The 14528-nt window shown below is 42.6% G+C and overlaps 1 protein-coding gene across 1 annotated transcript in view; it reads right to left on the bottom strand.

Annotated features, from left to right (window-relative positions):
* Window positions 1-14528, bottom strand: part of LOC124605522 (E3 UFM1-protein ligase 1 homolog) — a 65388-nt gene that overhangs the window by 11524 nt on the left and 39336 nt on the right. The window contains exon 10 of the mRNA XM_047137265.1: window positions 4262-4559. Within this exon, the coding sequence (XP_046993221.1) occupies window positions 4262-4559 (298 nt within the window). The remainder of the gene's footprint in view (window positions 1-4261; window positions 4560-14528) is intronic.

Below are 14528 nucleotides of genomic sequence, written 5' to 3' on the forward strand. Positions count from 1 at the left end.
AGGTGGTAGCTGGGACTCTTCATCAAATATTGGCTCAGTGTGCAACACTTCACATTGACACTCTTGTTTTTCCTTTACCGCAGCAACCTTGCAGTAATTGTATCATAACTGCATGGTGAAGGTAAATGTTGCAAGTTGTGCTGGCAACACCAATCATGGATTATATCAGCATTTCCTGTCTCACATCTCCCCTCTCCACAATGGCCAAAAATATTCCCCTAATTCTGCTACCACCTGTGGTGCAAGCCATATGTTTTTTGAGCCACTTGTAACTTGTTTAATGACATCAAATATCAATGGGAAGACAATGAGATGAAGTTAAGCGAGACATTGAGTATGAACTTATAATCGAGGTAAACCTTAGTTGGACAAAATGTAAAAACAGAGAACTTTTAGCATTGATCTTGTGGGTTTTTCACAGGGGCTATGCATTTGTCAGAGAAAGCAAAATCGAAGTTCCACTGTATCCTGCATTCTCGTAACCGCCCCCTTGCCTCAGTCTCTGCTACTCTCTGTCCTTCACTCACCTGTCATCTTCCCTGCTCCAACTCTATCACTACACAGCCACTTCTCTCTTTTTCCATCCCCCTCCAGCACCCCCCCCCCCCCCCCCAGCTGCTGTCCCCAAATCATCTCGGCTGCACATAGCATCCCTACCCTATCCCTATCATGTGTCTGCATGCTCCCAGAAGCACCATCCTCTACTCCTTTGCTACTATCTCTCCCCCTCCCCGCCGCAGCTGGGTTTCGGAAGAAATTCTTTGATGATCTAAAGTACATGCATATGTGTGCGTGCCCCCCCCCCCTCTCTTTCACACACACACACACACACACACACACACACACACACACACACACGGGAGGCATGACATGTGCATGGGCTAAGCATGTGATACACAGGTACTGGAGATGATAAGATGCAGTGCATGATGAAGACGATGTGAAGATGTGGATTGGAAGGCATGGCAGGATGGAGGGAGATGAAACTGTTCAGTAGAGGGTGTGGAGACAGCGAGTTATCTGAAGTAAGGACATCCTACCCAACATCTTTCCCACCATTCCTAAAGTGGCATTCCATCGTCCGCCCAACCTGCGCAACATCCTGGTCTATCCCTTTGCCACTCCCACTCCCAACCTCTTGCCACAAATGTCATATGTCTGTAGAAGACTTGCCTGATTCATCTACCCAGCACTTCCTACGCAAGTCTTGTCACAGGTTTATACTATTCCATCAAAGACAGTGCCACCTGTGAAAGTAGCAATGTTATATACAGTAGTGGAAATCAGTATAAAGTGACAGATATTTATAGGAAAACTACTACTGTCAGTTGGCACAGTTGCACACAGTGTATATGCAGTAGTATGAGATCCAATATACTGACAAATGCAGTCAAATGGTATCACATTCGATGTCAGTAGCACAGTATATAACATAACATCAGTGATTAAAGTGGTAGAGGATGAAACTCGACAAAAAGGCAGTTGGCCCCGTGTGGTTTTACTGTGTGCGTACATGCCTTTCCTGCCAATAGAAGAGAGATACCATTAGTGACAATGCATATTGTGTACATACACCACGAATGTGACATAGCCATGCGGCAAACATTTATCATGCGATGAAAAAGCAAAAATTGAAGTGTACAAGGAAATGGGACACTCCAATTGTCAAATCACCAAGAAGTTGAAGCATTCAAGTGCAGCAATTTATTATTTCACTATATTCAGCACATGATATGGACAAAATGGAAAACATGGACAAAGTAGAAAATTATCCAAGGCATCAATACGATTACTTCAGTACAAAGCAAGGGCCACAAACCATCATTCATCTCAACTTGTTCCTGATTTACAGTTGCCAGGAACTGCAAAATCTGAATTACATATTTTTTTCAAATGGCAAAACACCTTGCATTCAAGAAATGACTGCAGAAATATGTTCTAACACCTGAACATAAACAGGCTAGCTTGGAACTTGCTGAAAACCACACGTCATGGACTCCAGAATGGGATAAAGTGATCTTCAGTGATGAAAAGAGGCTTAATTTAGGTGGTCTGGATGGATTTCAATATGACTGACATGATCTGAGAACAGAGCAGCAGGTAAGAATGAGCAGAAATTTTAGTGGTGGAAGTGTTATGATTTAGGCAGCATTCTGCACGAAAGATAAATTGCAGCACATTGTTTCGGTGTACACTAGAATGAACTCTAATATGTACCCTGAGATGCTAGAGACAGAATGGATTAGAATGTATGACGACCTATGGGACAAAAGTCTAGTTTCAACATGAAAATGCATCTGTGCAGATTCCTGCACAACCAAGAAGGGACTGGAGGCAATGATATCAATCTCTTGTCCTTGCCTGCATGTGACCTGGATTTAAACACCATTGGGAAATGTTTGGGGAACACTCTTGAGGCATGTTTATCACAATGGAACGCAATTTGAGACCGTATGTGAGCTGAAATGACCGATACGAGAAGAGTGGGCAGTACCTGCACTACAAGAACTACAAACCCTAACACAATCAATGCCAAAGAGAATTTTTTGAGGTATTTAGGAAGAACAGAGGTTAGGCAAAGTACTAACAATGCATTTACACAACAGGACAGTGAGTGCCTTTATACCAGTTTCCATCCAGGAAATGCAAACGTCTTATTTTATTACTCATGTTATGAAAGAAACTATGTAGTTCCATCATGACTGTTTGTGTCTTATATGCATCTACTACTTTCATAATAAATTTGACACGAGAATGGTTCAAACACTGTATTGCTTTTGTAGGAACCCTACCTTTATACTGATTTCCTCTACTGTGCCAACTCTGCTGCAATCAATGCACATCTGTTTGTACCAGCACAACAACCATCTAGCTGTTCACCAGGATGAAAGGCCACCATCAAATCTTGGCCAAGAACAAAGTTGACCTCACAGTGGCATAACAGACTCCTGAGCACAACATGTTTTGAGTTCAATGGATGCTTTACAGCCCATGCTGTTTGGAGCCTTCCCTCCAGCACCAGCTTTTCTGAACTACACAGATGGCAGTTACCCTTACAAAACACCCTTCACTCTCGAAACCCTCCTGGCCTCAATCTCTGCTAACTCACTATCCTCATATCCTCTACCCAACAGTCCCCCCCGGTCCCATCACTATGTTAAAGCCACTCCTCCATATCATCTTAACTATGCACCACATCTCGACATCTCGCTGGCTCCGATACACATTATCACATGCCTAGCTGTCCATTTGCCACTCCTTCCTGTTTTCCTAGCCAGCAAACCTGTTGCCTCTCTTTGAGCCACTAGCTACTCATCTGTAACGCTTCTCCCCGATTTTTCTCCCTTAACCCATCTCGTGCAACACAATCCCCATCCCACCCTAGTCCACCTACCAAAATGCAATCCTGGCAAGCACACTTTCGTTCTCTTTTGTATGTGCCTATCAACAACTCATCACTTCTGCTATTAGGTGTGTGGCCTCCTTCATTCTTAAATTATTTTCTAAGTACTAGCCCTAATCTGTCTCACAAAGTAGTTAAGGAAGGGTGTAAAATAAAGAAAAATCACTTAGAAGATTAACTAGTGTGACGCAAGGAAGGAAAAGTTTAAAATAATTTTAATAACAATATTAAACTGAAAGTGAGGCACAAATAAATGAAAATAGATTTCCAAAAGACATGACTTTCATTACATATATGTCAGTACGTGCAGTAGAGTGTCTTATGTTTAATATCTGAATTAAAATGAAAAGAGACAATGATCTTACACAAAATACTGGGTCCAAATTACAGAGATGAAATCTACACTTTAAAAAATCCATACCAAAAATATATTACAAAGTAGAAAAAATTTGACACAAATTGTAAAACCAGAGTTTGTTTGTATGATCATACAAAGAACGAATTACTCTAAATGAACAAAATGTGTCTCCACCAACTGTGATTCAAAACCAAAACAACAATGCCATGACATATAAACATTTGGGTATACAATAAGATGCACAAAACTGAAACAGTTTTAGAAGTTCTATAGGCCTTCTACAGAACTTTCTGAGTGCGGATATAAGAAGATTAGAGAGAGAGAGAGAGAGAGAGAGAGAGAGAGAGAGAGAGAGAGAGAGCACAAAAATAAGAACAATTGTCGTAACGGTTGTAAGCTATCATGGTCATTACATGGCTGACTAACGAATTATTATTATTATTATTATTATTATTATTATTAGCAATAGCAGTGCTATAAAAAGAAGAACAAGAAATTACCTCTGCTGTTAGCTCCTTTGTTAAGTCACACTGAAGCATATTTTCCTGTGCAACATATGTAAAAAGATCAGTAACTATGTCAGTGCATAGACTCTTCAAAAGATATTTTGTTAATTGTTGCTGTAAATCTTTGTCATTAAAAGAGCGGAGCCCTTTTTCAAATAATCGTACATCGATCAATAGATTGTTCAGTTTCTCCTGTAATTCACTATGGGTTTTTCGACGATTCTGTGCAGTAGAAGCCATGCTGCTTTCAAATATTTTCTGGGCTGCTGCTTCAGCTTGGTTGTTTAAGGTACTGTAGAACAATAGCAATTTAATAATTTGCTGTTTTAAGGAACCAATCTTCAAATTTAAAATATTTCTTTACAGTAACAGACATCAGGTGCATCATGAACATGTAAACTCTTGCTGGAGAACAAATTTAAGTCAAGACATTACATAAATGTTCAAATATCAAACATTGCACATAAAATTATGATAAGGCAATAGCCTGCTGCCAGGATGTATTTGACTATTTTGTTAATATAATAGAGGGAAACATACCACACGGAAAAAATATATTTAAAAACAAAGATGATGTGACTTACCATACGAAAGCGCTGGCAGGTCAATAGAAACACAAACAGACACATACATACACACAAAATTCAAGCTTTCGCAACAAACTGTTGCCTCATCAGGAAAGAGGGAAGGGGAGGGAAAGACGAAAGGAAGTGGGTTTTAAGGGAGAGGGTAAGGAGTCATTCCAATCCCGGAAGCGGAAAGACTTACCTTAGGGGGAAAAAAGGACGGGTATACACTCGCGCGCGCGCACACACACACACACACACACACACATATCCATCCACACATATACAGACACAAGCAGACATATTTAAAGACAAAGAGTTTGGGCAGAGATGTCAGTCGAGGCAGAAGTGCAGAGGCAAAGATGATGTTGAATGACAGGTGAGGTGTGAGTGGCGGAAACTTGAAATTAGCGGAGATTGAGGCCTGGTGGGTAACGGGAAGAGAGGATATTTTGAAGAGCAAGTTCCCATCTCCGGAGTTCGGATAGGTTGGTGTTTGAGGGAAGTATCCAGATAACCTGGACGGTGTAACACTGTGCCAAGATGTGCTGGCCGTGCACCAAGGCATGTTTAGCCACAGGGTGATCCTCATTACCAACAAACACTGTCTGCCTGTGTCCATTCATGCGAATGGACAGTTTGTTGCTGGTCATTCCCACATAGAATGCATCACAGTGTAGGCAGGTCAGTTGGTAAATCACGTGGGTGCTTTCACATGTGGCTCTGCCTTTGATCGTGTACACCTTCCGGGTTACAGGACTGGAGTAGGTGGTGGTAGGAGGGTGCATGGGGCAGGTTTTACACCGGGGGTGGTTACAAGGATAGGAGCCAGAGGGTAGGGAAGGTGGTTTGGGGATTTCAGAGGGATGAACTAACAGGTTACGAAGGTTAGGTGGACGGCGGAAAGACACTCTTGGTGGAGTGGGGAGGATTTCATGAAGGATGGATCTCATTTCAGGGCAGGATTTGAGGAAGTCGTATCCCTGCTGGAGAGCCACATTCAGAGTCTGGTCCAGTCCCGGAAAGTATCCTGTCACAAGTGGGGCACTTTTGTGGTGCTTCTGTGGGGGATTCTGGGTTTGAGGGGATGAGGAAGTGGCTCTGGTTATTTGCTTCTGTACCAGGTTGGAAGGGTAGTTGCGGGATGTGAAAGCTGTTGTTAGGTTGTTGGTGTAATGGTTCAGGGATTCCGGACTGGAGCAGATTCGTTTGCCACGAAGACCTAGGCTGTAGGGAAGGGACCGTCTGATGTGGAATGGGTGGCAGCTGTCATAATGGAGGTACTGTTGATTGTTGGTGGGTTTGATGTGGACGGACGTGTGAAGCTGGCCATTGGACAGGTGGAGGTCAACGTCAAGGAAAGTGGCATGGGATTTGGAGTAACACCAGGTGAATCTGATGGAACCAAAGGAGTTGAGGTTGGAGAGGAAATTCTGGAGTTGCTCTTCACTGTGAGTCCAGATCATGAAGATGTCATCACTAAATCTGTACCAAACTTTGGGTTGGCAGGCCTGGGTAACCAAGAAGGCTTCCTCTAAGCGACCCATGAATAGGTTGGCGTACGAGGGGGCCATCCTGGTACCCATGGCTGTTCCCTTTAATTGTTGGTATGTCTGGCCTTCAAAAGTGAAGAAGTTGTGGGTCAAGATGAAGCTGGCTAAGGTGATGAGGAAAGAGGTTTTAGGTACGGTGGCAGGTGATCGGCATGAAAGGAAATGCTCCACCGCAGCGAGGCCCTGGACGTGCGGAATATTTGTGTATAAGGAAGTGGCATCAATGGTTACAAGGATGGTTTCCGGGGGTAACACATTGGGTAAGGATTCCAGGCATTCGAGAAAGTGGTTGGTGTCTTTGATGAAGGATGGGAGACTGCATGTAATGGGTTGAAGGTGTTGATCTACGTAGGCAGAGATACCTTCTGTGGGGGCTTGGTAACCAGCTACAATGGGGCGGCCGGGATGATTGGGTTTGTGGATTTTAGGTAGAAGGTAGGGGTGTGGGGTGTCGGTGGGGTCATGAGGTTGATGGAGTCAGGTGAAAGGTTTTGCAGGGGGCCTAAGGTTCTGAGGATTCCTTGAAGCTCCGTCTGGACATCGGGAATGGGGTTACCTTGGCAAACTTTGTATGTGGTGTTGTCTGAAAGCTGACGCAGTCCCTCAGCCACATACTCCCGACGATCAAGTACCACGGTCGTGGAACCCTTGTCCGCCGGAAGAATGACGATGGATCGGTCAGCCTTCAGATTACGGATAGCCTGGGCTTCAGCAGTTGTGATGTTGGGAGTAGGATTAAGGTTTTTTAAGAAGGATTGAGATGCAAGGCTGGAAGTCAGAAATTCCTGGAAGGTTTGGAGAGGGTGATTTTGAGGAAGAGGAGGTGGGTCCCGCTGCGACGGAGGACGGAACTGTTCCAGGCAGGGTTCAATTTGGATGGTGTCTTGGGGAGTTGGATCATTAGGAGTAGGATTAGGATCATTTTTCTTCGTGGCAAAGTGATATTTCCAGCAGAGAGTACGAGTGTAGGACAGTAAATCTTTGACGAGGGCTGTTTGGTTGAATCTGGGAGTGGGGCTGAAGGTGAGGCCTTTGGATAGGACAGAGGTTTCGGATTGGGAGAGAGGTTTGGAGGAAAGGTTAACTACTGAATTAGGGTGTTGTGGTTCCAGATTGTGTTGATTGGAATTTTGAGGTTTTGGAAGGAGTGGAGCTGGAAGTGGGAGATTGAGTAGATGGGAGGGACCGGGTTTGTGTGCAATGAGAGGAGGTTGAGGTTTGCTGGAAAGGTTGTGAAGGGTGAGTGCGTTGCCTTTCCAGAGGTGGGAAACCAGGAGATTGGATACTTTTTTGAGGTGGAGGGTGGCATGCTGTTCTAATTTACGGTTGGCCTGTAGGAGGATGCTCTGAACAGCCGGTGTGGATGTGGGAGAGGAAAGATTAAGGACTTTTATTAAGGATAGGAGTTGACGGGTGTGTTCATTGGCTGAGTTGATGTGTAGGTGAAGGATTAGGTGGGTGAGGGCAATGGATTGTTCAGTTTTGAACTGGTATAGGGACTGATGGAAAGAAGGGTTGCAGCCAGAGATGGGAACTTTAAGTGTGAAGCCTTTGGGGGTAATGCCAAATGTCAGACAAGCCTGAGAAAATAGAATATGGGAGCATAATCTGGCTAGGGCGAAGGCATGTTTGCGGAGGGAATGTAAATAAAACTTAATGGGGTCATTGTGGGGGTGTTGTGAGGGTGACATGGTATTAGAAGGTGGAAAGTGTAACATGAGGCTGAAATGAAAATGAAAATAAAAATATATGGGGAGGGATAAAGGTGGACTGGGAAGTAACTGGAGATCTGGTGTGAAAAAAGGCGAGAAGGTGTTGGTTACAGCTGGGCTATGTTGGACTTGGGTTGGTAGACAACGATGTGCACAAAGGTTAGGTGGTTGTGTTGCCGCCAAAACACGTTAGAGGACGGAGAAATTCGGGAAAATTTCGAAAAAACTGCGTGTAATATATTAAAAGGAGTGGTTTTGTGGCGGCAAATTATGAAAATGAGGCTAACAATAGTCTGACGAAGAAATAATGACATTAAAACCTGTGGGAAGCGGCTAAAAATTATCAGTGCTGTGGGAAAAACAGAAATGGAAATGAAGCGAAAGTTATTAGAACTAGCCGAAATGGTTGTTTAAAAGGTGAAAGGAACTGTTTGTGAACTAGAAATGGTGGATTTTATAGCGGCGGTAGTGTTGAAAGCGGCAAAAAATTTTTTTGGTTATGGTTTGGAAGTGGGGTTACGTATTATTGAGTATATATAGGCGGGATAAAATTGTACAGCAGATTACGGTAAAAAGGAGAAGGTGAATACAAAGTGAAACTACTGGCAACTCCAACCTCAACTCCTTTGGTTCCATCAGATTCACCTGGTCCTACTCCAAATCCCATGCCACTTTCCTTGACGTTGACCTCCACCTGTCCAATGGCCAGCTTCACACGTCCGTCCACAAAACCCACCAACAAGCAACAGTACCTCCATTATGACAGCTGCCACCCATTCCACATCAAACGGTCCCTTCCCTACAGCCTAGGTCTTCGTGGCAAACGAATCTGCTCCAGTCCGGAATCCCTGAACCATTACACCAACAACCTAACAACAGCTTTCACATCCCGCAACTACCCTTCCAACCTGGTACAGAAGCAAATAACCAGAGCCACTTCCTCATCCCCTCAAACCCAGAATCCCCCACAGAAGCACCACAAAAGTGCCCCACTTGTGACAGGATACTTTCCGGGACTGGACCAGACTCTGAATGTGGCTCTCCAGCAGGGATACGACTTCCTCAAATCCTGCCCTGAAATGAGATCCATCCTTCATGAAATCCTCCCCACTCCACCAAGAGTGTCTTTCCGCCGTCCACCTAACCTTCGTAACCTGTTAGTTCATCCCTATGAAATCCCCAAACCACCTTCCCTACCCTCTGGCTCCTATCCTTGTAACCACCCCCGGTGTAAAACCTGCCCCATGCACCCTCCTACCACCACCTACTCCAGTCCTGTAACCCGGAAGGTGTACACGATCAAAGGCAGAGCCACATGTGAAAGCACCCACGTGATTTACCAACTGACCTGCCTACACTGTGATGCATTCTATGTGGGAATGACCAGCAACAAACTGTCCATTCGCATGAATGGACACAGGCAGACACTGTTTGTTGGTAATGAGGATCACCCTGTGGCTAAACATGCCTTGCTCTTCAAAATATCCTCTCTTCCCGTTACCCACCAGGCCTCAATCTCCGCTAATTTCAAGTTTCCGCCACTCACACCTCACCTGTCATTCAACATCATCTTTGCCTCTGCACTTCCGCCTCGACTGACATCTCTGCCCAAACTCTTTGTCTTTAAATATGTCTGCTTGTGTCTGTATATGTGTGGATGGATATGTGTGTGTGTGCGCGCGAGTGTATACCTGTCCTTTTTTTCCCCCTAAGGTAAGTCTTTCCGCTCCTGGGATTGGAATGACTCCTTACCCTCTCCCTTAAAACCCACTTCCTTTCGTCTTTCCCTCTCCTTCCCTGTTTCCTGATGAGGCAACAGTTTGTTGCGAAAGCTTGAATTTTGTGTGTATGTATGTGTCAGTTTGTGTTTCTATCGACCTGCCAGCGCTTTCGTATGGTAAGTCACATTATCTTTGTTTTTGACTATTTTGTTACATACACACTACAACTTTGCTTACAAAAAGAAACTTATGTGGAGCCGTATAAAATATATATACTGAAATAAACTCAACTTTCTCTAACATTTTTATTTTCTTCTTCCGTCAGTAATCAATCATATGACTGGAATCAAACAATTCTCCAGTTCTTTCCACTTTGTGCCATGTTATCCACATCAAATTTGAGTAATTAAAATTTTGAAAACATGTATTGCTTGCTTCAATTCCTGTCATTTTCTGTAATTAACATGCTCTACTACTCTTTCAGTACCCCAGTTCATTAACCTGGATGTCATCTGCTCTCATTTGCCTTAATTATAAATTTCTTGTTGTGATACGATATACTAAGAAGTTTATGAACACCTCTTTATGAGCTCTTTTCTTTACCTTTTCAACTATAATATCTCACTAACTTCTTGTTCAATTCCAGACAAGTACCTTTTGCCATAAAACTATTTTCTTTAAGAATGTTTAGCTTGTTTCTGTCCTCAACATTGCTTCTATATTCTTACACAATGCCACTTTCCTGAAAAGTGATGTTCTGTTGTCCATTCAATCTACGTACAACCAGCAGTCAAATGAAAACCGAACACCCACCTCAATACAACCACGGAATAGTTCGATTCAAAAGTAATCACCACACGCATTAGGATGTTTATCCCACTGGGAGATGAGATAATCAATTCCTGTTTTGGTGAAGGAGGTCAGTCATTAAGGGATCCACAACTGCACCCACTCTTGTACTCCCTCATGTAACTGCAACTGCTATCCAAGCAGCCAAAGATGTGAAAATCACATGGTTAAGGATCTGGGCTGTACGGAGGATGTTGCAATGTTTCCCAACCAAATCACTGAAGCGTAGGCTTCATCCGATTGTCAGTGTGGGCCGGGCATTATCACGCAACAAAGTAAGTCCATCCGACAGCATAGCTGGGCATTATGACTTCATAGTCTGTTGCAGTTTCTGCAAAGTGTCTTCATAGCACAGCAAATTGATTGTGGTTCCACACCCAAGGAACTCAATGAGCACAGGGCCTCTGCAGTCACACAAGAAGGCAGGATGTATACAAGGCCAAGAAAAAAAAAATCCTGGATTGTTCCTGGATTTCCTGGTTAAAATATGCTTTTTACTGGATGCAAATACACTTTCTCTATGTTAAATAATGTGTTTCAAAAATATCTTTGATGCGGCAACAATACGTACACTCCATATTTTCTTATTATGAAAGTATAAATACAAGCTGCACCATGTTAGTCTCCGAAGCACTGACATCGAGATTGCTATGTCCTTTTGTTAGCCGATCATAGTTCACATCATGTGTTCTCGCCAACCAATGACAGCAGACATTCAGAGCATATGACACGTGGTGTAGACAGCCAATAGGAACATCACTTAAGTAGCGCAACCACAAAAATAGAAAGAGTTAAAGGTTTAAATTAACATATGAGGGTTGGAACTTAAATAGTGGCAACTATTTATTCACAACCAATACAAAAGAGTTACACGTTTGCACCTGCTACTGTCCTTCAGTAGTCCCCAGCATTGTGCAGAACCTGTTCCCAATGACGTGGAAGGCGTAGTGTACCGTTAGCAAAGCCTGTTCTGTTGATGGTGCAAATGGAGTGGTCTAAAGTTAAGGTGGTTCTCGTGTACGACTGTGATGGTGTTATCCTAACACATTACATTCCTCCCCAGCAGACCATCAATGCACAGTATCACTGTTTGTTTTTGGAGAATCACCTGTGCAACCCTCTCATCATTTTGCATGACAATGCACGGGCGCATACAGCGCAAGCTGTGGCTGCTCTGTTCGGTCGATGGGACAGGGTAGTATTGTACCACCCACCATACTCCCCGGACTTTAGTCCATGTGACTGATTCTGAAGATGAAGGAACCACTTCGTGGCATTTGCTTCAGAACTGTTCCAGAGATTCGACAGGCAGTAGACTGCTCCAGATAAGGAATGCCGAATAAGAAAAGCAGTCCTTGTTATAATATTAGTTTCAAAACTAGACTATACAACTAAAAATACCCTGATATTTTGCTATGTGATGACTTTAACATATTTTTTTTATTCATACTCTGCAGAAAAACAGCTTATGTATACACCAGAACTAAGAACAGTAAGTTTTCCATGATTTTTTCAAATGGATAAAAAATCAACAAGGTTATCTGTGAAGCTAAGAAATTGTGTGATTGGCCATTTATACTGTACTCCAGGAGTAAAAATACAGCCTTGTGGGGAGTTACAGTGATAAAACACAGTGTGCTGCTAGCCTATAATATAGCGACGAATGGCATTCTGTAAATTTAAGATACAAGCAACATAAATTAAGAAATAACATAAAGCCTAGAGGAGGTACCAGACAAGTGATGAAACATGCCATGATTGAAAACCATTGTATTTCACAGAAGGCAGATTTGTAAAATTGTGCTAAGGCTGTCAATGTATTTGAAACAAAACATTTTATTCAATACTACTGACCAAATTTGCCTGCTTAGTCATCCTCAAGTGAACTTTTACACATGTATACAGCATTAAGAGAGCTTACATTATGTCATAAAAGGAACAGGACATCAGAGAATATTCCAAGATCATTGGAATTTTGTAAACCATACTCACATGCATAATTAGGCTTAAAGTACACATTCGTATGTCCAGATTCACACTGACGTAGGCCCCTACCTGGTATTAACTTTTCAGTGAGATTTTCTGGATGCCAGTTTTCTTTTAGTACCAGTACTGTATTATGTCATGATTCATTCTTTATTATGGCATTATGCCATACATACCAGAAGATGAAAAACGTGCACTTGAAATTCAGTGATCAGTTGAAACTAGCCTATAATGTGTAATGAAACAATTTGCTTCAAATAAATAGATTGCCTTTGTGGAAAAGATTAATGATAGCCAAAATTCTTTAACAAACCAACAAAAATAACATCACTGTTCTGCAAGACGATTAATGCTTGACTGCCAATAACGTGGAGGTAGAATAAAATCAGAAAACTGAAACAAATAACATGTTTTTGGTCATCTGTAACTATATGAATGTATTTTAATTCACTTGATAGCTCCCAGACACAGAAACCCACTTTGTTTTCATTTGACATGAGAGATGTAAAAGAGAGAAAAAAAGCAAAATCATTAAATGTAGACATGGGACATGTGGCAACACATGACTCAAGACTGCTCACTGATCTGCACACACAAACCTGGCAGCCTGGGTGTGCCAGAACAATTTTTCTAGTTAGGATTTGGCTGCTTGCTGCTACTGCTTACACAACTGAGCCACACGTCAAGTAACCAGATGCTGGATGAAGAGCTACTCATGCACGACTTCAGCTCTGCGCATGCACGTGTGCCCACTGGCAACTACTCAACTGACCTAATGTAAACAGTTGTGACATCACACTCATCGGCAGAAGGTTATTGTTACAAAATATTGCATAGTTTTTGTGCCAAAGCCTTTGATACATTTTGCTGTCGACAGACACTTGTGTGTGCCCTGTGTCCTTGTTATTGTAAATGACACATTTTCTTTGCAACTAAGTTTTTATGTTGGCATTTTTCTCTCACTTATATTGCTGCAGTATAATTCTGCAGTATTGAGCTAAACTAAAATTCTTTGTTAGAGTTTGGTTCTTAGCAGTTGAAATTACAAAAATTACGATGAAAAAATCCTAGAATTCTAAAAAATTCACGGGTTCTTCCCAGCTTTCTTCCAGATGAAAAAATTTCCAAATTTTTCGCAGATTTCCCAGTTGGTCCAGGGCATATACACCCTGATAAGATCATCATGATACCAGTACTTGTGGGTGCAGTTTTGGATTTCTTTTGCAGGGAGACATGAGATGTTTCCAGAGCTGACTTTTCCACTTGCCCTTCAACTGTTGGAATGTTGTCTGGCAGAATCATTCTCTTGGCTGTTAATGCCTGCCCCCACACTACCAATCAGACAAAGGCTACGCTTCAGCAATTTGGTTGGGAAATACTGCAACATCCTCCATATAGCCCAGATCCTTCACTGTGTGATTTTTCACATTTTGGCAACATGAAGAAACTCGTGCATGGATGTTGGGTTCAATTGGACAAGGAAGTGCAAGAGTGGATGCAGTTGTAGATCCGTCAGCAGCTAGCCACATTGTACGAAACAGGAACTGATCATCTCCTCTTCCAGTGGGATAAAAGTCTTAACACGTGTGGTTATTACTTTTGATGGAACCATTCCCTGCTCCCACTGTGGTAGGTGTTTGGTTTTCATTTGACTGCCCTTCATAATATCTTAATCTATCCACATGCCAGCATCACACCCACCCCTCCCCTGACCACTGCTCTATAACCAGGTGAAATACCTACTATCTACTGTTGCAAACCTGTTACAGACATTTTTTATGCAATCAGAAGCAGGATCATATGTGAAAGATGCAATACTACACAGCTAAATTGCTATTACTTTGCCCCATTCTATGTATTTATACCAACTTTCC

Source organism: Schistocerca americana, chromosome 3 (genome assembly GCF_021461395.2).
Source record: "Schistocerca americana isolate TAMUIC-IGC-003095 chromosome 3, iqSchAmer2.1, whole genome shotgun sequence".
NCBI lineage: Eukaryota > Metazoa > Arthropoda > Insecta > Orthoptera > Acrididae > Schistocerca > Schistocerca americana.